General features: G+C 40.2%; 1 protein-coding gene across 1 annotated transcript in view; it reads left to right on the top strand.

Moving 5' to 3' along the window:
• The window catches only part of LOC128702779 (endocuticle structural glycoprotein SgAbd-2-like), an 18,176-nt gene extending 4,625 nt beyond the window's left edge, over positions 1 to 13,551 (top strand). Inside the window, exon 3 of the mRNA XM_053797206.2 lies at positions 13,095 to 13,551. Coding sequence (XP_053653181.2) covers positions 13,095 to 13,281 — 187 coding nt within the window. The 3' untranslated portion in view covers positions 13,282 to 13,551. The remainder of the gene's footprint in view (positions 1 to 13,094) is intronic.
• The last annotated feature ends 11,127 nt before the right edge of the window (positions 13,552 to 24,678 follow it).

Genomic DNA, 24,678 nt, shown 5'->3' with positions numbered 1-24,678 from the left:
AGTCACACCTGATTCTCATCTACTTTGAATTCTCTGTAACAGCTTCACATCGTCTGCAAACAGGGACACCTCTGAAACTATCTCTTCCGTCATGTCATTCACAAATACCAGAGACAAAACTGGCGCTAGGACTGGCCCTTGTGGAACTCTGCTCGTCACAGACGCCAGTTCTGATATCTCGTCACGTACTATCACTCTGTTGTTTTCCCTGTCAGGTATTTCCTGAACCATTGCAATGTCTTTCCTGTTATTCCTGCCTGCTCCTCTAGCTTTTGCACTAATTTCTTGTGCAGAACTGCGTTGAAGGCCGTCTTGCAGACCACCCCTCCCTCTCCTGTCTTACTTCTGTCACCTTGTCATAAAACTCCAGTAGCTTTGTGACGCTGGATATCTCCTCCCTGAAACCGTGCGGGTTATCATGTATAATCTCATTCGTTTCCAGGTGTTCCACCAGTCTTTTCCTAATAAGCTTCTCCATGACTTTTCATACTAAGTCAGTGACACTGGTCTGTAGTTAAATGCTACCTTCCTGTCTCCTTTCTTAAAGAGTGGAACTACATTTGCCGTATTCCACACCTTAGATAGTTACCCTATTTCGATAGATGTGTTGAAGATTGTTATTAGTGGCACACACAGTGCCTCTGCTCCCTCTCCCAGGACCCAGGGAAAGATATTGTCCGGTCCCACTGCTTTTGAGGAATCTAGCTCACTTAGCAACTTCTTCACCTCCTCCTCTGTTGTATATAATGTGTCCAGCACTTGTTATACTCTTCCATCATAGTTTGCTATAGTCCTATCTGTGTGTACTGAACACACTTCCTTGAGTCTCGTGTTGAGCTCCTCACATACTTCTTTGTCGTTTCTTGTGATCTCCCCTCTTCCGTCCTCATTCTGATTACCTGATCCTTGACTGTTATTTTTCTCTTTATGTGGCTATACGACGGCTTTGAGTCAGGTTTGGCTTTCGATGCTATATCATTCTCGTATTGCCGCAGGGCCTCCCTCCTTGTTCATGCATATTCATTTCTGAATCTTCGGCTGATCTTATTTTCCTGGGTTCTTTGTCTTCTACACTTTTTCCTTTCTCTACACCTTTGGGTGAACCAAAGGCTTGTTTTGGTTTTCCTATTGTTTCTGTTGCCCTTGGGCACGAACTCTTCTGCCTCCTTCCATTTTGTGGTCATGTATACCTTCATTTCATTTACAGTTTTTCCCACCAGTTCTCTTTCCCACTGTACGTCGTGTAGGAAGTTCCTCATTCCTGTGTAGTCCCCTCTTCTGTAGCTTGGTTTCTCCTGTCCTTCTCTTGTTGCTACAGTCTCCACTTTTAACTCTACAAGGTATTCAAAGCTCAGGACCACATGATCACTAGCTCCGAGGGGCCTTTCATGTGGGATGTTCTCAGTATCAGAACTACTCAAGGTGAGTATGAAGTCAATCCTTGCTGGTTCATCCTCTCCTCTCTCTCTTTCTGGTAGTGTCCCTGACATGTTGATGCATAAGGTTTTCCAGTACCATCTCCATCATCTTAGCCCTCCACGTTTATGGTCCCCTGTGTGGCTTAAGTTTTCCTCAGTATCCTTGTGATTGAAATCACCCACAACTAGTACTTCGCCTTACCCATATGGGTCCTTCCAGCCAACTCAGCTAGTGTGTCCACTATTGTTCTTATCATATTCTTCTATTGGCCTCCTGCTATTCTGTGGTGGGTTGTGGGAAGTATTTCTTCAGTCACAGAGTAGTCAGGAAGTGAAATAGTTTGGGAAGCGATGTAGTAAAAGCAGGATCCATTCATAGCTTTAAGCAGAGGTATTATAAAGCTCATGGTGCAGGGAGAGTGACCCAGCAGTGGCCAGTGAAGTGGCGGGGCCAGGAGCTATAAATTTACCCCTGCAACCACAACTAGGTGAGTACAACTAGGTGAATAACATTAATCACCATCATGGGACCCACTGTCTGAAGTATTCATACTATGTAGTCATGTAGTCTCCTTGCTTCCAATCTGTCCATTCCTTTCGTTTCCTCAAATCTTCATTTCTTCCGTCCAGATATCAGATCCTGAGGATCTGATATCTGGACGGGAACCAACAAGATATCAGATATCTGATATCTGGACTGAAAGATTGCGTATGTTATCCATGTGAGCTTCGTTTCCGTGAGTGTTATGATGTCAGGTGGACGACTCCATGATTCTTTCATGCCATTCCTCACATTTATTTGTTATTGTGTCTGTGCCAGTGTACCAAACTTTCAGCTTTTCTATTACTGTGGTCTGGGAGTTTGTTGGGATTGGGTTAGAGTCCTGGCACGATACTATGGGGGGGGGGGGTGTTGCTGTGAGGGTGGCAATTGTGGTGGTGGGGTGGGGACTGTGAGTTCAGTGTGTGGGTTGTTTTAAGTTAGTTTGCTTGGTTGCAAACGGGTTGTTGGGGTTAAGGGTCTTTTGTATGTGTTTCTGAGGGAGGCTGTGTTTGTTCTTCCTCCTGAGTCTGGGTTCCCTTCCCCATCTCTTGGCTCTCTTTCCTGCTCCTTGAATCTTTGAATCCTCTCTCTCAATTTCTTCTTGTGTTCTGTCATGGTCGAGGTACACCTGCTGGTCTTGTAATTTGTTGAGTCTTTTAGTCATGCTTTCTTTTACAGGATCCTATTTCGAACCATTTCTGACCTGAAAATCAATTTGACTGGACGGTTTCTTTCCAATGCAAACCTTCCTTATTCTCTGAAAATTTATCAGCTGTGTTATGTCTTCCTCTTCTATTTTTTCATGATATTTTCAACCCCTTTTTCCTACCACTGTCTTTATCGGTTTCCCCTTCGGCTTCCCGAAGCCCATGAACAAAGATTAACCTCTCCCTTTCATCCTCCCATCGCATTTCCCTTCGTATCTCATGATGCAATTTAAGTATCTCCATTGCTGCCTTCCTTAACATCTCATGGAACGCTCGATGGTCTCATAACGCCTCTGCAGGGGACCTATCTCCTTCCCTTCCTTCAGTCCACTCACTGGTTGCTGATGTCCCTGTTCGTGATGTCATACCTGTTCTGCTTTCTCGGTTCTTTAACCCATTTCAGCATTTTCAGTTCTTGCTCTAAGATCTGTCCACCTTGTCGATTCCTCTTAGTATTTTATATGTTGTTATTATGTCCACTTTATCTTTCCTGTCCTCTAGTGTCATCAAGTCAATTTCCCTTAACCTCTCCTCGTAGGACATTTCCCTTAACTCTGGGACTAGTCTTGTTGCAAACCTTCGCACTTTCTGTAATTTCCTTACGTGCTTAGCTAGGTGTGGGTTCCAAACTGGTGCTGCATACTCCAACATGGGCCTAACGTACACAGTGAACAGGGTCCTGAACGATTCCTTATTGAGATGCCGTAATGCTATTCCTAAGTTTGCTAGGCACCCATACGTTGCAGCAGTTATATGGTTGATGTGCACCTCAGGAGATGTGCTCGGTGTTATGCTCACCAAAAGATCCTTTTCCTTAAGTGAGGTTTGTAGTTTTGGCCCTCAAGGCCGTATTCTGTCTGCGGTCTTCTCTGACCTTCCCCATTCTTCATGACTTTGCACTTGGTGGGGTTGAACTCCAGGATCCAGTTGTTAGACAAGGCATGTAGCCTGTCCAGATCCCTTTATAGTCCTCCCTGGTCCTCCTGCGACTGGATTCTCATTAACTTCACATCGTCTGCAGACACACTTCTGAGTGTATCCCTTCCATCATGTCGTTCACATATACTAGAAACAGCACCGGTCCTAGGACTGATCCCTGTGAAATCCCGCTTGTCACAGGCGCCAAATCTGACACCTCGTTATGTATCATGACTCGCTGTTGCCTTCCTGTCAGGTATTCTCTGATCCATTGCGGTGCCTTCCCTGTTATCCCTGCCTGGTCTTTCAGTTTTTTTCACTAGTCTCTTGTGTGGAGCTGTGTCTCAAGCCTTTTTACAGTCCAAGAAAATGCAATGTACCCATCCCTCTCTCTCTTGTCTTACTGCTGTCACCTTGTCGTATAAGTCCAGGTTTGTGATACAGGATTTCCCGTCCTTGAAACCGTGCTGGTTATCGCAGATAAGCTCATTCCTTTCTAGGTGCTCCACCACTCTCCATGAATTTGCATACTTTGCATGTTAGTGATACTGGTCTGTAGTTTAATTCTGCATGTCTGTCTCCTTTTTTAAAAACTGGGACTACATTTGCTGTCTTCCATACCTCAGGTAGTCGCCCTGTTTCGATAGATGTTGAAGATTGCTGTTAGTGGTACACAGAGCGCCTCTGCTCCCTCTCTCAAGGCGCACAGAGAGATGTTAAATGCACCCCATATGTGTGTGTGTGTGTGTGTGTGTGTGTGCAATCATTTAGGAAAACTAAAACAACAACTTGAAGAAATATAGCCTGAAATTAGATTTGCTGTGGAATTATTCTTTGATTTAAGTTGAATAACCTATGAAGAAAATAACAAAAGAACTGACACAATACAACCAGTCTAGCACCACCAGTCTAACTCGGCTTTTTAGCTAACAAACACGTACTCCTTCACAGTGTTGAGCTTCTGTGTACTCTGTGGGAGACAGCGTTTCAGGTTCTGAAAAAAGTGGGACTTGACACATAATGACCTGGAAAACGCAAATGTGACTTATTTGAGATGAGGTCAGGTGAGCCTCACTTGCGTTTTACAGGTCACCGTGTGTCACACCCTGTATGTTAATCCCTGTATGTTAGAAGTGATCAAATTCCCACTACCGAAACTTTTCTAGTATGTCGTAGTGTTTGGTCACGTGTCGGATCATTAAGTTAACTTGGGGTTTTCTAACAGACAAGCACACTCAAGGTTGTAACACCTTGTGTGGCAGGTCATGCGGGTATCTCACCCTCTTAAACTTCTACTATCAAGTTACATTTACTTGTGGCTATTTTATATATATATATATATATATATATATATATATATATATATATATATATATATATATATATATATATATATATATATATATATATATATATATAAACACTGATCTCTTCGCATGCTCTCGCGAATTCCTTGCATATATATATATATATATATATATATATATATATATATATATATATATATATATATATATATATATATATATATATATATATATATATATGCAAGGAATTCGCAAGAGCAGGCGAAATACACACAAACACTGATCTCTGGCTGAAGGAGACTCGAACCTACGATCCTTGGAACAAGGTACGCAGTGGTATACCATTCTCACCACTCTGGACCAATACCTTGGCGTCCAGCTTGCGCTAGACTTTGATCCAAGGCAGCCAGCTTTCAGTGTTTGTGTATATTTCGGCTGCTCTTGCCAATTCCTTGCATTGTTAAAATCTCTAGTAAAACTGATGCATGCAGGGGATGAGATGAAAAGCTGTAAGCCTTCTCCCCTGAAAGCTGGCTGCCTTGGATCAAAGTCTAGCGCAAGCTGGACGCCAAGGCATTGGTCCAGTGTGGTGAGAATGGTATAGCACTGCGTACCTTGTTCCAAGGTTCGTAGGTTCGAGTCTCCTTCAGCCAGAGATCAGTGTTTGTATAAATATATATATATATATATATATATATATATATATATATATATATATATATATATATATATATATATATATATATATATTTATTATCACACTGGCCGATTCCCACCAAGGCAGGGTGGCCCGAAAAAGAAAAACTTTCACCATCATTCACTCCATCACTGTCTTGCCAGAAGGGTGCTTTACACTACAGTTTTTAAACTGCAACATTAACACCCCTCCTTCAGAGTGCAGGCACTGTACTTCCCATCTCCAGGACTCAAGTCCGGCCTGCCGGTTTCCCTGAACCCCTTCATAAATGTTACTTTGCTCACACTCCAACAGCACGTCAAGTATTAAAAACCATTTGTCTCCATTCACTCCTATCAAACACGCTCATGCATACCTGCTGGAAGTCCAAGCCCCTCGCACACAAAACCTCCTTTACCCCCTCTCTCCAACCTTTCCTATATATATATATATATATATATATATATATATATATATATATATATATATATATATATATATATATATATATATATATATATATATATATATGACAGTGGCAACATCTTCACGGAAACAACTCACTGACGTCTCACGTTTAGAAATTACTGATCAATTTTAACAGATCCCTTTATATACCACAATCTGAGACACTACAGAGTGCCACACTATACTACAGAGTGCCACACTATACTACAGAGTGCCACACTATACTACAGAGTGCCACACTATACTACAGAGTGCCACACTATACTACAGAGTGCCACACTATACTACAGAGTGCCACACTATACTACAGAGTGCCACACTATACTACAGAGTGTCACACTACACAGTGTGGCACAAGGTTTTCCTTATTTTGTTCTTTACATGCTATTCTCTCTCCTCTCATCGAGTATAATATACTCTCTCCCATATTCTTGAAGCACTTTATATATAGGTTATTTTATTTACCGAATTCTTATAGACTCCTATCTCCGTCTTCTCGGAAATTTACGAAATGTAGACAATTTTCCGTATGACTTAATTCATACGAAAAAAGAAAGAACACTACAGCAGGCCTACTGGCCCATGCGAGGCAGGTCCAAGTCTCCTACCGGCTTAAGACAATGCCCCAACCTAGTCAGGTCAGGTTCCATTCACTTAAGGAAGGAGCACGGCACCTGACCTAGCAGCACAAACTAGTCAGGTCCAACTCACACCCACCCGCACCCACTTATAAGAACATAAGAACATAAGAACGAAGGAACACTGCAGAAGGCCTACTGGCCCATGCGAGGCAGGTCCAAGTCTCCTACCGGCTTAAGCCAATGCACCCAACCTAGTCAGGTCAGGTCACATTGACTTAAGGGAGGAACACGGCAACCGACCTGGTAGCACAAGCTATCAGGTCTAACTCACACCCACCCACATCTACTCATGTATTTATCCAACCTATTTTTAAAGCTACACAACGTTCTGGCCTCTATAACGGTACTTGGGAGTTTGTTCCACTCATCCACAACTCTATTACCAAACCAGTACTTTCCTATATCCTTCCTGAATCTGAATTTTTCCAACTTAAAACCATTGCTGCGAGTCCTGTCTAGGCTAGATATTTTCAGCACACTATTTACATCCCCTTTATTTATTCCTGTCTTCCATTTATACACCTCAATCATATCCCCCCTAATTCTACGTCTTTCTAGAGAGTGCAGTTTCAGGGCCCTTAGTCTATCCTCATAGGGAAGGTTTTTGATACATGGGATCAACTTTGTCATCCTCCTTTGTACATTTTCCAGAGAATTTATATCCATTCTGTAATACGGTGACCAAAACTGTGCAGCATAATCTAAATGAGGCCTAACCAAGGATGTATAGAGTTGAAGAACAACCTGAGGACTCCTATTATTTATGCTTCTTGATATGAAGCCAAGGATTCTATTAGCTTTATTGCGAACACTTATGCACTGTTGTCTTGGTTTCAGATTACTGCTAACCAGAACTCCTAAATCTTTTTCGCAATCCGTAATATTAAGATCTACATTATTTAGTTTATATGTGGCATGGTTATTGTCCTGTCCAACATTTAGAACTTTGCATTTGTCTATATTAAACTGCATCTGCCACTTCTCCGACCACTGCATCAGTCTATTCAAATCTTCCTGGAGTGCTCGAATGTCCTCGTCAGAATGAATTCGACGGCCTATTTTGGTGTCATCGGCAAACTTGCCGATGTCGCTCTTTATGCCCTCATCTATGTCGTTTATGTAGATTGTGAACAGCAGGGGGCCCAATACTGACCCCTGTGGAACACCGCTCGTGACACTTCCCCACTCTGATTTCTCCCCATTTATGCAAACTCTCTGCTGCCTATTTGTCAACCATGCCTCTATCCAGGAAAAAATTTCTCCTATTCCATGTGCTTTAATTTTCCTCAATAGTTTCTGATGTGGGACCCTGTCAAAAGCCTTACTGAAGTCCATATACACAATATCATATTCATTACCATGATCTACCTCCTCAAATACCTTAGTGAAAAAAGTTAATAAATTCGTAAGGCAGGAACGCCCCTTTGTAAAACCATGCTGAGATTCGTTGATTAATTTATGCTTTTCAAGGTGGCTACGAACTGCCTCGGCAATTATTGATTCCATAAATTTTCCCACTATGGAGGTTAGGCTTATTGGTCTATAGTTCGAAGCTAAGGACCTGTCACCTGTTTTGAAAATAGGTATCACATTTGCCATTTTCCACTTATCTGGCAACATGCCAGTTTGTAGTGATATGTTGAAAAGATTAGCCAAAGGTGTGCTAAGCTCCTCTTTACATTCCTTTAGAACCCTTTCATACAGTTCATCAGGGCCTGGGGATTTGTTAGGTTTTAATTTATCTATTTGCCTAAGGACCATGTCACTTGTGACCCTAATAGTGCACAGTTTATTATCGTCCTGTTCTACATAATTTATCATTACTGGAATATCGCTGGTATCCTCCTGTGTAAAAACTGAGAGGAAGTATGTGTTAAAAATGCTACACATTTCCTTATCACTGTCAGTGAGCTGACCCGAGGAACTTTTGAGTGGGCCTATCTTGTCCCTGATCTTACTTCTATATACCTGAAAGAATCCTTTTGGGTTAGTCTTCGATTCTCTTGCAACTTTAACCTCATAATCTCTTTTTGCTTTTCTAATTCCCTTTTTTATTTCTCTCTTTAACTGAATATATCGATTTCTCGATTGCCCCTCTCCTCTTTTGATTTGCCTATATATGCCTCTCTTTTGACCAATCAGATATTTTAATCTATTGTTCATCCATTTAGGATCATTTTTGTTTGATCTGATTTCCCTATTTGGAACATAATTTGACTGAGCAGCTAGAACTATGCTCTGGAAAGCATCATATCGGCAACCATCACCACCTACCTGACCCTTAGTCAGGTCATTCCAGTTCAGCCCACCTAAGTAATTTTTCAGTCCTATGAAATCAGCCAAGCGAAAGTCAGGGACGGAGACTTGATTGCGATTATTAGGGGAATTCCATGATATATTAAAACTGAGTGATTTGTGATCACTTTCCCCAAGCTCATCATTAACCTCAAGATTATTAATTAGTGTTTCCCTACTGGCAAGAACCAAGTCAAGGAGGTTATTTCCCCTAGTTGGCTCTGTCACAAACTGTTTTAAAAAACAATCCTGGATCGTATCAAGAAAGTCACCTGACTCTAAATTTCCTGTCAAATTGCTCCAGTCAATCTGTCTATAGTTGAAATCTCCCATTAGCACAACATTTTCGTGTGTAGATGCCTTACGAATTTCGTCCCATAGAAGTTTACTGCACTCCCTATCAAGATTTGGGGCCCTGTAAATCACACCCAAAATTAGTTTTTCTCGGCCCTCGAGAAGCTGTAACCAAACAGATTCAGTGGCTGACGCTTCTAATTTAATATCTTGTCTAACACAACAATTTAAATTGTCTCTGACATACATCGCTACTCCACCACCTTTCCTGTTGACCCTGTCAGTGTGGAATAATTTATAGCCTTGTATGTGACATTCAGAGGGCATCTCTCTATATTTCAGATTGAGCCAGGTCTCTGTTATAGCAATAATATCTATGTTTCCTGCACTTGCAATTAATCTTAGCTCATCTATCTTATTTCTTACACTCCTGCTATTAGTATAGTAAACCTTAAGGGAGCTAGTCCCTTGCTGCCCTCTGCTGTCCCCCTTTGTTTGCTGACCTGATCTATTGTCTTTATTTATAACTTCATGCTGAATGCCTTTTATACATTTACTGTTTCCAACCCAAGTGTTGCAACCTGCTTGTTTCCCACAGTCACCCATACCTCTATCTTCCATCAGTTTAAAATCATAGGCATTTCACCAATGGCCTTCTCAATCGAGTCTGCAAGTGCTACCACCCCAGCCCCAGAGAGATGTACCCCATCCCTTGCATACATATCATGTTTGCCATAAAAGTTGTTCCAGTTGTCAATGAATGGGATTGCAAGTTCCTTGCAGTATCTGTCTAGCCAGCAATTTACACCAATTGCCCTAGACAACCATTCATTTCCTACTCCCCTTCTAGGCAAGATGCTACATATGATTGGGATCCCTCCCTTAGACTTAATGAAATCTATAGCTGACCTGTACTTATCTAGCAGCTCTTCTCTCCTACCCTTCCCAATATCATTTCCACCAGCACTGAGACAGATAATGGGCTTGTTCCCATTACCTGACATGATATTATCCAGCCTGTTGACAATGTCCCCAACACCAGCTCCAGGGAAGCACACTCTATCTCTCATTTTCTTATTCCTATTACAAAAAGCACGGTCAATATATCTTACCTGAGAGTCACCAACCACAAGAATGCGCTTACCTCCATTAGCAGGGGCAGTAGTACCCTTACCTTCACTGGCCACTGAAGTACATTCATCCTGAAGAACAGAGAAGCGATTTCCTACCTTCAGATCTTCACTCTTAACTTTCCTTACTCTGATGCGCCTTCCATCACTGTGAACCACTCCCACTTGTAGCAGGTGCTGGACTGCACCTCACTGCTGGTAGCCGTTGCTACCTCCCCAACTACAGCCTCCTCACAGCGAGAGACAGACTGCACCTCACTTGAAGCCTCATTCCCCACAACTCCAGCCACCTCACACTCTCTCCCAGACCCATTGAGGTGGACCTTCAGCCTCCTAATCTCCTCCTGGAGAAGCAAGACCTCCTCCTTCAACTCTCCAACCTCAATTTTTAAAACACTGCAGAAGCAAGCCATGCTTTGTAACCGTCCACACTAATCCCCAAAGCAGCTCAGGGTCTGTGACCTCACGTGACGACTGACCACTGACGACTTATGCATTTATCTAACCTATCTTTAAAATAACACAATGTTTTAGCCTCTATAACTGTATTCGGGAGCTTGTTCCACTCATCCACAACTCTATTACCAAACCAGTGCTTTCCTATATCCTTCCTGAATCTGAATTTTTCCAACTTACAGCCTCCTACGAGTGAAACGCTGTAGTTAACTGCAGTGTTAAGGTACACTGAGAGTCGTGGCTGGTAACATCTGCCGTCTCTCTTGTTGCTTCTTAAAAGCCGCACTGAATGAGAATTATTATTGCTCAGGAGTAATATGTTTTATATTCTGTGTCCGCGTGTGAACTGACTACAGACATTCACTGTAGCTAGCTGTTCCAGTGGATAACGCGACGGTCTAGAGTTTTGTGACTTTCTGATCGCGGGTTCTAACTCCACCAGTGGTATGGTTTGTTTGCAATCGTGTCATTACGATTTCGTGAGTCAAACACTCACTGGCACAGTGCCACCAACACTCACTGACACAGTACCAGCAACACTGACACAGTACCACCAACACTCACTGGCACATTACCACCAACACTGTTGATAAATTAGACACATGTGCAACTCTTGGATATCTTTATTGAGGAAACGTTTCGCCACACAGTGGCTTCATCAGTCCATACGTAGGAGAAACTTGAAGAACCTGTCAGACACTGCAACTTCTTGGGATCTTAATACTTAGGAATTCTTAGCTTGCCTAATTCTTGGGCACGACCTACTTCCACATTGAACAAATGTGACACCACCTATGACTGCTGCACCTCTCCTGCCATACGGTTTATAAGCTGCTTCTCCGCTCATATGCCGTATTCTATTCAAGATTGATGGACTGAACACATCGACTCAAGGTTGAGGGACTGATTACCTCATTCTCCTCCTGTTCTTCAAGTTTCTCCTACGTATGGACTGACGAAGCCACTGTGTGGCGAAACGTTTCCTCAATAAAGATACCCAAGAGTTGCACATGTGTCTAATTTATCAAGATGTCGGTTCTCTGAACCATTCATCTACAAACCACCAACACTCACTGACACAGTACCATCAACACTCACTGACACAGTACCATCAACACTCACTGACACAGTACCACCAACACTCACTGACACATTACCACCAACACTCACTGACACAGTACTACCAACACTGACACAGTACCATCAACACTCACTGACACAGTACCACTAACACTCACTAACACAGTACCACCAACACTGACACAGTACCATCAACACTCACTGACACAGTACCATCAACACTCACTGACACAGTACCACTAACACTCACTGACACAGTACCACCAACACTGACACAGTACTATCAACACTCACTGACACAGTACCATCAACACTCACTGACACAGTGCCACCAACACTCACTGACACAGTACCATCAACACTTACTGGCACACTACTATCAACACTGACACAGTACCACCAACACTCACTGACACAGCCCCATCAACACTCACTGACACAGTACCACCAACACTCACTGACACAGTACCACCAACACTCACTGGCACAGTACCACCAACACTCACTGACACAGTACCATCAACACTCACTGACACAGTACCACTAACACACACTGACACAGTACCACCAACACTGACACAGTACCATCAACACTCACTGACACAGTACCACTAACACTGACACAGTACCACCAATACTGACACAGTACCATCAACACTCACTGACACAGTGCCATCAACACTCACTGACACAGTACCACTAACACTCACTGACACAGTACCACCAACACTGACACATACCATCAACACTCACTGACACAGTACCATCAACACTGACACGGTACCACCAACACTCACTGACACAGTACCATCAACACTCACTGACACAGTACCACCAACACTCACTGACAGCCCCATCAACACTCACTGGCACACCACTATCAACACTGAGATAGTACCATCAACACTCACTGACACAGTACCATCAACACTCACTGACACAGTACCATCAACACTCACTGACACAGTACCATCAACACTCACTGACACAGTACCACCAACACTCACTGACACAGTACCACCAGCACTCACTGACAGTACCACTAACACACACTAACACAAGAGTCCCACAATTCATAGCAACATCTAGCAACTTACACTTTCGTAGCTTACACTTTCGTAGCTTACACTCTCGTAACTAACACTATCGCTCCTCCTCAGGTTCACCTTTCCTGACGGAACTCCCGCAGTCTTCACCTTTGTGGCCGATGAGCTTGGTTATCGTGTGGAGTCTTCCCTCATACCCACACCCCATCCTCTCCCAGCCCACGCCATCGCCCAGATCGAGTTCGCCCGTCAGCAAAAAGCTCAGGGAGGTGCGCCGGGCGCTAAACGGTACGGCTCTTAAAACGTCTAATTTTTCTTCGCCTTCATGTTATTCCTGTGATGTGTCACCTGCTGCAGATAGCAAAGCCTACCTGCTGTAGACAGAAGGCGACTAAGGCCCTCTGCTGCAGACAGCCAATGTTACTCTACAAGCACCTCGTAGCTCACACAAGTTCCAACAGTCGTGCTGTTTTATCGACAAGTTTGTAGCCTGAATCCAGTAGTGTTATCCTGCAGTAACCTACTTCCGTCTCTTTATTGTTAACGCAAAATTATCCAATAAAAAACAGAAGTAAAAATGTATTTTTATTAAATTCTTTAGAGGGATTCATATTTTTTTGACACATCAACCGTTTCCCACCAAGGCAGAGTGACCCGAAAAAAAGAAACACTTTAATCATCACTCACTCCATCACTGTCTCGCCAGAGGCGTGCCAACGCTACAGGTCAAGAAACTGCAACATATCTCCACCCCTCCTTTAAATATCCCGCACACTGGAGAAAAACCTATGATGGGGTGTAGTGTAGTGTTGTGATGTATATTGTGTAGTGTTATGATGTATATTGTGTAGTGTTATGATGTATATTGTGTAGTGTAGTGTTATGATGTATATTGTGTAGTGTAGTGTTATGATGTATATTGTGTAGTGTTATGATGTATATTGTGTAGTGTAGTGTTGTGATGTATATTGTGTAGTGTAGTGTTATGATGTATATTGTGTAGTGTTATGATGTATATTGTGTAGTGTAGTGTTGTGATGTATATTGTGTAGTGTAGTGTTGTGATGTATATTGTGTAGTGTAGTGTTGTGATGTATATTGTGTAGTGTAGTGTTGTGATGTATATTGTGTAGTGTAGTGTTGTGATGTATATTGTGTAGTGTTGTGATGTATATTGTGTAGTGTTATGTATATTGTGTAGTGTTGTGATGTATATTGTGTAGTGTAGTGTTGTGATGTATATTGTGTAGTGTAGTGTTATGATGTATATTGTGTAGTGTAGTGTTATGATGTATATTGTGTAGTGTTATGATGTATATTGTGTAGTGTAGTGTTGTGATGTATATTGTGTAGTGTAGTGTTGTGATGTATATTGTGTAGTGTAGTGTTGTGATGTATATTGTGTAGTGTTGTGATGTATATTGTGTAGTGTTATGTATATTGTGTAGTGTTGTGATGTATATTGTGTAGTGTTGTGATGTATATTGTGTAGTGTTATGTATATTGTGTAGTGTTGTGATGTATATTGTGTAGTGTAGTGTTGTGATGTATATTGTGTAGTGTAGTGTTGTGATGTATATTGTGTAGTGTAGTGTTGTGATGTATATTGTGTAGTGTAGTGTTGTGATGTATATTGTGTAGTGTTATGATGTATATTGTGTAGTGTAGTGTTGTGATGTATATTGTGTAGTGTAGTGTTGTGATGTATATTGTGATGTATATTGTGTAGTGTTGTGATGTATATTGTGTAGTGTAGTGTTGTGATGTATATTGTGTAGTGTAGTGTTGTGATGTATATTGTGTAGTGTAGTGTTGTGATGTATATTGTGTAGTGTAGTGTTGTGATGTATATTGTGTAGTGTAGTGTTGTGATGTATATTGTGTAGTGTAGTGTTGTGATGTATATTGTGTAGTGTAGTGTTGTGATGTATATTGTGTAGTGTAGTGTTGTGATGTATATTGTGTAGTGTTGTGATGTATATTGTGTAGTGTTGTGATGTATATTGTGTAGTGTTGTGATGTATATTGTGTAGTGTAGTGTTGTGATGTATATTGTGTAGTGTAGTGTTGTGATGTATATTGTGTAGTGTAGTGTTGTGATGTATATTGTGTAGTGTAGTGTTGTGATGTATATTGTGTAGTGTAGTGTTGTGATGTATATTGTGTAGTGTAGTGTTGTGATGTATATTGTGTAGTGTAGTGTTGTGATGTATATTGTGTAGTGTAGTGTTGTGATGTATATTGTGTAGTGTAGTGTTGTGATGTATATTGTGTAGTGTAGTGTTGTGATGTATATTGTGTAGTGTTGTGATGTATATTGTGTAGTGTTGTGATGTATTTTGTGTAGTGTTGTGATGTATATTGTGTAGTGTAGTGTTGTGATGTATATTGTGTAGTGTAGTGATGTATATTGTGTAGTGTTGTGATGTATATTGTGTAGTGTAGTGTTGTGATGTATATTGTGTAGTGTTGTGATTTATATTGTGTAGTGTTGTGATGTATATTGTGTAGTGTTGTGATGTATATTGTGTAGTGTTGTGTTGTGATGTATATTGTGTAGTGTTGTGATGTATATTGTGAAGTGTTGTGATGTATATTGTATAGTGTTGTGATGTATATTGTGTAGTGTTGTGATGTATATTGTGTAGCGTTGTGATGTATATTGTGTAGTGTTGTGATGTATATTGTGTAGTGTAGTGTTGTGATGTATATTGTATAGTGTTATGATGTATATTGTGTAGTGTTGTGACGTATATTGTATAGTGTTGTGATGTATATTGTGTAGTGTTGTGATGTATATTGTGTAGTGTAGTGTTGTGATGTATATTGTGTAGTGTTGTGATGTATATTGTGTAGTGTTGTGATGTATATTGTGTAGTGTTGTGATGTATATTGTGTAGTGTTGTGATGTATATTGTGTAGTGTTGTGATGTATATTGTGTAGTGTTATGATGTATATTGTGTAGTGTTGTGATGTATATTGTGTAGTGTTGTGATGTATATTGTGTAGTGTAGTGTTGTGATGTATATTGTATAGTGTTATGATGTATATTGTGTAGTGTTGTGATGTATATTGTGTAGTGTTGTGATGTATATTGTGTAGTGTAGTGTTGTGATGTATATTGTATAGTGTTATGATGTATATTGTGTAGTGTTGTGATGTATATTGTGTAGTGTTGTGATGTATATTGTGTAGTGTTGTGATGTATATTGTGTAGTGTTGTGATGTATATTGTGTAGTGTTGTGATGTATATTGTATAGTGTTATGATGTATATTGTGTAGTGTTGTGATGTATATTGTGTAGTGTTATGATGTATATTGTGTAGTGTTGTGATGTATATTGTGTAGTGTAGTGTTGTGATGTATATTGTGTAGTGTTGTGATGTATATTGTGTAGTGTTATGATGTATATTGTGTAGTGTTGTGATGTATATTGTGTAGTGTAGTGTTGTGATGTATATTGTATAGTGTTATGATGTATATTGTGTAGTGTTGTGATGTATATTGTGTAGTGTAGTGTTGTGATGTATATTGTGTAGTGTTGTGATGTATATTGTGTAGTGTAGTGTTGTGATGTATATTGTGTAGTGTTGTGATGTATATTGTGTAGTGTTGTGATGTATATTGTGTAGTGTTGTGATGTATATTGTGTAGTGTAATGTTGTGATGTATATTGTGTAGTGTAGTGTTGTGATGTATATTGTGTAGTGTTGTGATGTATATTGTGTAGTGTAGTGTTGTGATGTATATTGTATAGTGTTATGATGTATATTGTGTAGTGTTGTGATGTATATTGTGTAGTGTAGTGTTGTGATGTATATTGTATAGTGTTATGATGTATATTGTGTAGTGTTGTGATGTATATTGTGTAGTGTTGTGATGTATATTGTGTAGTGTAGTGTTGTGATGTATATTGTGTAGTGTTGTGACGTATATTGTATAGTGTTGTGATGTATATTGTGTAGTGTTGTGACGTATATTGTGTAGTGTTATGATGTATATTGTGTAGTGTTGTGACGTATATTGTATAGTGTTATGATGTATATTGTATAGTGTTGTGACGTATATTGTATAGTGTTGTGATGTATATTGTGTAGTGTGACGTATATTGTATAGTGTTGTGACGTATATTGTATAGTGTTGTGACGTATATTGTATAGTGTTGTGACGTATATTGTATAGTGTTGTGACGTATATTGTATAGTGTTGTGACGTATATTGTATAGTGTTGTGACGTATATTGTATAGTGTTGTGACGTATATTGTATAGTGTTGTGACGTATATTGTATAGTGTTGTGACGTATATTGTGTAGTGTTGTGACGTATATTGTATAGTGTTGTGACGTATATTGTGTAGTGTTGTGACGTATATTGTATAGTGTTGTCTTGTGATTTCGTTCCAATCACAGTATTGTAACTCTTAATTCATTCTTATTCTAAATTAACCCAACTTTACAAACCACATTTAACTTCTCTACGTTTTCACGTCACGAAAGAGGAAAAGTTAACAATTATTGTAAACGTTGTTTAAGACGTCACAACAACAATAATCTTTATTTGTACAATCACATGATACAACTTGGGAAAAAAATTTCCCCCAGGATGCCACCCACACCAGTCGACTAACAACCAGGTACCTACTTACTACTAGGTGAACATATACAGCAGGTGTCTTAAGGAAACACGTTCCAATGTTTCCACCCATACCGGGGATCGAACCACGGACCTCAGTATGTGAACCGAGTGCGCTACCAACTATAGTTACACACGAAAGTCTAGAGGAATCACAAAGACAGGTCTTCGACTTTCTAGTCCCTATCGTCGATTTTGTAACTTTCTCTACACATAGACATAAGATAAGAGGAAGACTGCAGTAGGCCTACTGGCCCATGCTAGGCACGACCTTCATTACAGTGAAAGGCACAAGAGTTTTAAATCATCTAAGAATATGATTAATGATGTAAGTGCAGTAACATAGAACAGTGACATTTGATGAGTCTACTTCCGGAGCCCGGCCTTGGGCCAGGCTCGTATGGTGCTTGCCTGGTCAGTCTGGCTGTTACTGTTGGTGGTTTGTTGGCAGACATATTCATTATAGTCTAGTTGATTTGGCACTTAGTGGATTTAGGTTAGGTAAGGTTTGTCAGGAAACAGGACAAGTGTTTCCTAATGCGGGTCTGAGTCACATGATGATCCGCCGCTGGAGTTTTTGGTAATCTGAAAGAAGCCTTCCACTGGCTTACCAATCCACCGCTTAAAAAAATTATGGTGCAGATACTTATCCAGAGGACAAGGAACATCAAATACGTCACATAAGTCTGACGTACTCATTTCTTTGACGTCTGTGTCACATTTCAAGCATTACTCTCTCCTCTATATCACTGTTTTGCTTTTCAACAAGTCAAAGATCTCTGTGCTACCACATTTTCCTAGTAATTGAGAAAGGAAAATGTTCTCCTGCCATCCTGTACGACTCTCGTTAGGCCTCATTTAGATTATGCTGCACAGTTTTGGTCACAACATTACAGAATGGATATAAATGCTCTGGAAAACGTACAAAGGAGGATGACAAAGTTGATCCCATGTATCAGAAATCTTTCCTATGAGGATAGACTGAGGCACTGAATCTGCACTCTCTAGAAAGGCGTAGAATTAGGGGGGATATGATCGAGGTGTATAAATGGAAAACAAGAATTAATAAAGGGGATGTAAATAGCGTGTTAAAAATATCTAGCATAGACAGGACTCGCAGCAATGGTTTTAAATTGGAAACATTCAGATTCAGGAAAGATATAGGAAAGCACTGGTTTGGTAATAGAGTTGTGGATGAGTGGAACAAACTCCCGAGTACCGTCATAGAAGCTAAGACGCTGTGTGGTTTTAAAAATAGGTTGGATAAATACATGAGTGGGTGTGGGTGAGTGTGAGTTGGACCTGACTAGCTTGTGCTACTAGGTCAGATGCCGTGCTCCTCCCTTAAGTGACGTGTCTGACCTCACTAAGTCAAGGCATTGGCTTAAGCCAGTGGGAGAATTGGACCTGCCTCGCATATGCCAGTAGGCCTGTTGCAGTGTTCCTTCCATCCTATGTTCTTATCAATCTAGGATATAACGTAAAGCAATGTCGACCCTTCAAGGTGCCTTACACGGCTCTACACCCAACACATCACAAACTTCTCTACTTGTTCTTGGGTCAGATAATATTATATCCCATTTACCAGGAGAAGTATGCAGTAATAATAGTAATAACGATAATAATAATAATGCTACTATTACTACTACTACTACTACTAATAATAATAATAAAAATAATAAGAGCGATAATAATAAAAATAATAAAATTCTTGAAAATACTAGAGCATAAACTCCATTCAAAAGTCTCCTCAGGTTTTAATACATAACCAAATGATTTAAATATCAGACAACAAAAAGCCCACTGTGTGGGCGAAACGTTGTCAATAAAGGATCACATTAAACTGCATAGGTGTTTATGTTTCCATTGTGTCGGTATTTTATACCATTTATTTTCATCAATGTCAATCCCGGAATTAATATTTATAACATTTATAATTTCTTTCACCTGCTACTTTGTACAAAGAAATAAATGTGAATTATATTTAAGACAGTCAGACCTTTGCTTAATATGTCTTAAGAGACCAATTTGACCTTCACAGATTGTTAACTTGTAAGACGCGCAGCAAGATAACCATCACAAGGAACTCGTATAAAGTTAATTGAGATGCTGGGAGAGAAGGGAAGTTAGATAGAAAAGCTTACACCAGAGTGGTTAAACTTTATTATGTAGGCTGAAGTGGAGCCTCAGAGAGAGAGACACACACAGAGGCCAGTCAAAACGAGAAGATATATAGGAAAAAAGAATCACAGACAAAAAGATGCTCTGAAGATCTCAGATATATATATATATATATATATATATATATATATATATATATATATATATATATATATATATATATATATATATATATATATATAAGTGCTTTAATGCACCGTGATCACACGACAAAGATTCAACTCAGGCATTACTACTGAAAATTACTTCTCACAATGTTTGCTAAAACCTTACCCCTTCTCCATCACCTAACACCATAACTATTCTGTCCATCAGCCACTACAGAGAGAGAGAGAGAGAGAGAGAGAGAGAGAGAGAGAGAGAGAGAGAGAGAGAGAGAGAGAGAGAGAGAGAGAGAGAGAGAGAGAGAGAGAGAGAGAGAGAGAGAGAGAGAGAGAGAGAGAGAGAGAGAGAGAGAGAGAGAGAGAGAGAGAGAGAGAGAGAGAGAGAGAGAGAGACAGAGAGAGAGAGAGAATGATGCCTGAGGTTCACAGGGACATATGTCGTAGTCAACAATATAATCATAGTAAAAGGACACAAGTGCAACTAATGTGACATTTTATTGTGGCAACGTTTCGCTCTCCAGGAGCTTTATCAAGCCATTACAAACAATACATGGACACAGAGGGTATATAAAGGCTCAGAGTGAGGGGCAATACTAGTGAGGTACCATTTAGATGTTCACTAGTGGTAGTAGTAGTAATAGTAGTAATACAATATGGTAGAGCAATTAATTCGTACACGAGTAAAAGGATATAAAAGCTATTACTTGGGTAACATAAAAATAGGTTGGACAAATATAGACTGGAAAGAGGCAGCTTGTTTCAGTGTTCACTCTCTGTAATGTGCTTTGTGTAGTATAACAGGAGAGACTATGTGATGAATGGTTTGAAAAACCGACAAGTTGAAGATTGTAAAGTAAAAGGACACAAGTGCAACTAATGTGACATTTATTGTGGCAACGTTTCGCTCCTGGAGAGCGAAACGTTGCCACAATAAATGTCACATTAGTTGCACTTGTGTCCTTTTACTTTACATATTGTCGGTAATTCTACCAACTTTATTACAAGTTGAAGATTGAGACACTTATGCAGCATATGGGAATCTTTATTCAGGAAACGTTTCGCCACACAGTGGCTTCATCAGTCCAGGCTGAGGGACTGATTACCTCATACTCCTCCTCTCCTTACGCCTTCCTCTTTGTATTGGACTGATGAAGCCACTATGTGGCGAAACGTTTCCTGAATAAAGATTCCCATATGCTGCATAAGTGTCTCAATCTTCAACTTGTCGGTTTTTCAAACCATTCATCACAACTGTCAGACACTGCAGCATCATTGGATCTTTTTACAAAGAATTCTTCAACACTTGTTCAACCTTTGGACGAAGACCTACTTCGACTAGTGGATGGTACCACTATGACCCTGCCTCCGCCTGCTTCACCTCACCTCACTACAGTATATAAGCCACGTCTACGGCCCTATGCTGTACATTCTACAAGATTGATGGACTGAACACATCGACTCCAGGCTGAGGGACTGATTACCTCATACTCCTCCTCTCCTTACGCCTTCCTCTTTGTATTGGACTGATGAAGCCACTGTGTGGCGAAACGTTTCCTGAATAAAGATTCCCATATGCTGCATAAGTGTCTCAATCTTCATTCATAACAGGAGAGACTATGTGATGGTAGGGTTTACTGTTTTCAGGAGGATTCTTGCAAAGACTTCAGAGATGGTGAAGCTGCCGTTGTTTTGTTTAATTGTATTCGAAACAGCGATCAATGCTGATTCGAGGCACTTGCGTCTGCGGAAATTAGTTTCTTTGATCACTAATTGTGCGTCTCTGAATTTCATGAGATGATTGGTGGAATTTCGGTGTTGTACACAGGCGTTGTTCAAGTTATCTTTCCTACATGCGTAGGAACGATAACTTGAACAACGGTAATTCTACCAACTTTATTACAATATAATCAAAACTGCTATCGATTGTTCACAGTGCTTCACGCAGCTATTTTATTGCATTATTAGCATTATCCGACAGTGATTATATATACTTTAGGAATATTAATGTTTTTGCAACGGTAAAATGACAGTATGTAAGCAGGTTTTACAAGAGATGGAGATTGTAAAATGCAAATACTCTTTCACACACACACACACACACACACACACACACACACACACACACACACACACACACACACACACACACACACACATATATATATATATATATATATATTTTTTTTTTCTCAACAAGTCGGCCGTCTCCCACCGAGGCAGGGTGACCCAAAAAAGAAAGAAAATCCCCAAAAAGAAAATACTTTCATCATCATTCAACACTTTCACCACACTCACACATTATCACTGCTTTTGCAGAGGTGCTCAGAATACAACAGTTTAGAAGCATATACGTATAAAGATACACAACATATCCCTCCAAACTGCCAATATCCCAAACCCCTCCTTTAAAGTGCAGGCATTGTACTTCCCATTTCCAGGACTCAAGTCCGACTATATGAAAATAACCGGTTTCCCTGAATCCCTTCACTAAATATTACCCTGCTCACACTCCAACAGATCGTCAGGTCCCAAGTACCATTCGTCTCCATTCACTCCTATCTAACACGCTCATGCATGCTTGCTGGAAGTCCAAGCCCCTCGCCCACAAAACCTCCTTTATCCAGTCTCTCCAACCCTTTTGAGGATGACCCCTACCCCTCCTTCCTTCCCCTATAGATTTATATGCTTTCCATGTCATTCTACTTTGATCCATTCTCTCTAAATGACCAAACCACCTCAACAACCCCTCTTCTGCCCTCTGACTAATGCTTTTATTAACTCCACACCTTCTCCTAATTTCCACACTCCGAATTTTCTGCATAATATTTATACCACACATTGCCCTTAGACAGGACATCTCCACTGCCTCCAACCGTCTCCTCGCTGCTGCATTTACCACCCAAGCTTCACACACACACACACACACTATATATATATATATATATATATATATATATATATATATATATATATATATATATATATATATATATATATATATATATATGGAAGGAATTCGCAAGAGCAGGCGAAATATACACAAACACTGATCTCTGGCTGAAGGAGACTCGAACCTACGAACCTTGGAACAAGGTACGCAGTGCTATACCAATCTACCCACACTGGACAATACCTTGGCGTGCAGCTTGCGCTACACGTTGATCCAAGGCAGCCAGCTTTCAGGGAGAAGGCTTACAGCTTTTCATCTCATCCCCTGCATGCATCAGCCTTACTAGAGATTTTAACAATGACAAAAAGTATTTTCTTTTTAACGTTAGTTTATTAAAAATTCAACATTTGGAAGGTCGTTCAGCATCACCAGGATGACGTACATCAAAGAAAGTTTTTTCACAGATTAAAGTAGTGAAATGAGTTGAAACGAAGTAAAAATATAAACTAAATGAACACATCGAGGTGAGTAACTGAGCCTCTTGTGGAGGAACTTACTGAGGAACTTACTGAGGAACTTACTGAGGAACTTACTGAGGAACTTACTGAGGAACTTATTGAGGAACTTACTGAGGAACTTACCGAGGAACTTACTGAGGAACTTACTGAGGAACTTACTGAGGAACTTACTGAAGAACTTACTGAGGAACTTACTGAGGAACTTACTGAGGAACTTACTGACTACATGTTGACACCCGCCCATATAAACTAAGTTTATTCAGGTACTAGTAAATACAAGTACAAATCATACCTAGTTACCTAGTAACATACGTAGTAAGATCACAGTAAACAGGTATCACAATATGCAAAAGAAACACTGTGAAAAAATAGAGAACTTTCAAGCGCTTTCGTGATTTCTTTCATTATCAAGGACCTGTAAAAATAATAGAACAGTTGAAGGATTAGAAGGCTGAGATATTACCTGACATATGACATTACACTATCCCAGTATTATGAGGTAACGTGTGTGTATTCAGTGGTATTCAGTACCGGCAAGATGAATGAGACACATGTGCAACATCTGGGTATCTTTAACTGTAATTAAAGATACACAGATGTTGCACATGTGTCTAATTCACCATCATGTGTGTATATTACCTAAAGTAATAAATAAAAGGATAATTAAACGATAAAATCTCCTCCAAAGGCGAAACTAGTTTAATTTAATATATAATTATTAATAATGGTAGAATTACCGACGAAATGTTTGGTAAACAGACACAGATGCAACTAATGTGTCATTTTATCGTGGCAACGTTTCGCTCTCCAGGAGCTTTGTAAAGCAGTAGCGGCTTGACAAAGCTCCTTTAAGCTTTGTCCATTTATCTAACAGGATTAACTATGTTGTAACTCTTCCCCGTATAGGTTCCCTCAGTCAACCACATTCAGTGCCTTGTATACATACAATACTTCCAACCACATCGTTACGCTGCTCCACTGACGGTCGTAAATGTTCTCCAGACAGATTTACTGGGAACATCTGTGATGGCCTCACTGCTACCGTATCACACGGTTTACAACAGGTGGTACAAAGGTGTGTGCATCAGGATGCAATATTGCAAGGAATAGTCCAAAAGTCCAAAAGTTATTTTACAGCTCTATACATCACTAGTGAGGCCTCATTTAGATTATGCTGCTCAGTTTTGGTCCCCTTACTACAGGATGGATATAGACTCATAAGAGAACATACAGAGAAGAATGACTAAAATGATTTACTGTGTAAGGAACCTCCCGTATGAAGATAGACTTAAAGCCTTAAATCTCCACTCTCTGGAGAGGCGTAGAATGAGGGGAGATATCATTGAAGTGTATAAGTGGATGACGGGCAT

The sequence above is a fragment of the Cherax quadricarinatus genome, chromosome 79, assembly GCF_038502225.1.
Source record: "Cherax quadricarinatus isolate ZL_2023a chromosome 79, ASM3850222v1, whole genome shotgun sequence".
Classification (NCBI taxonomy): Eukaryota; Metazoa; Arthropoda; class Malacostraca; order Decapoda; family Parastacidae; genus Cherax; species Cherax quadricarinatus.
Note: the sequence above shows the minus strand (reverse complement) of the source record. Positions and strands in the feature narration are given on the sequence as shown.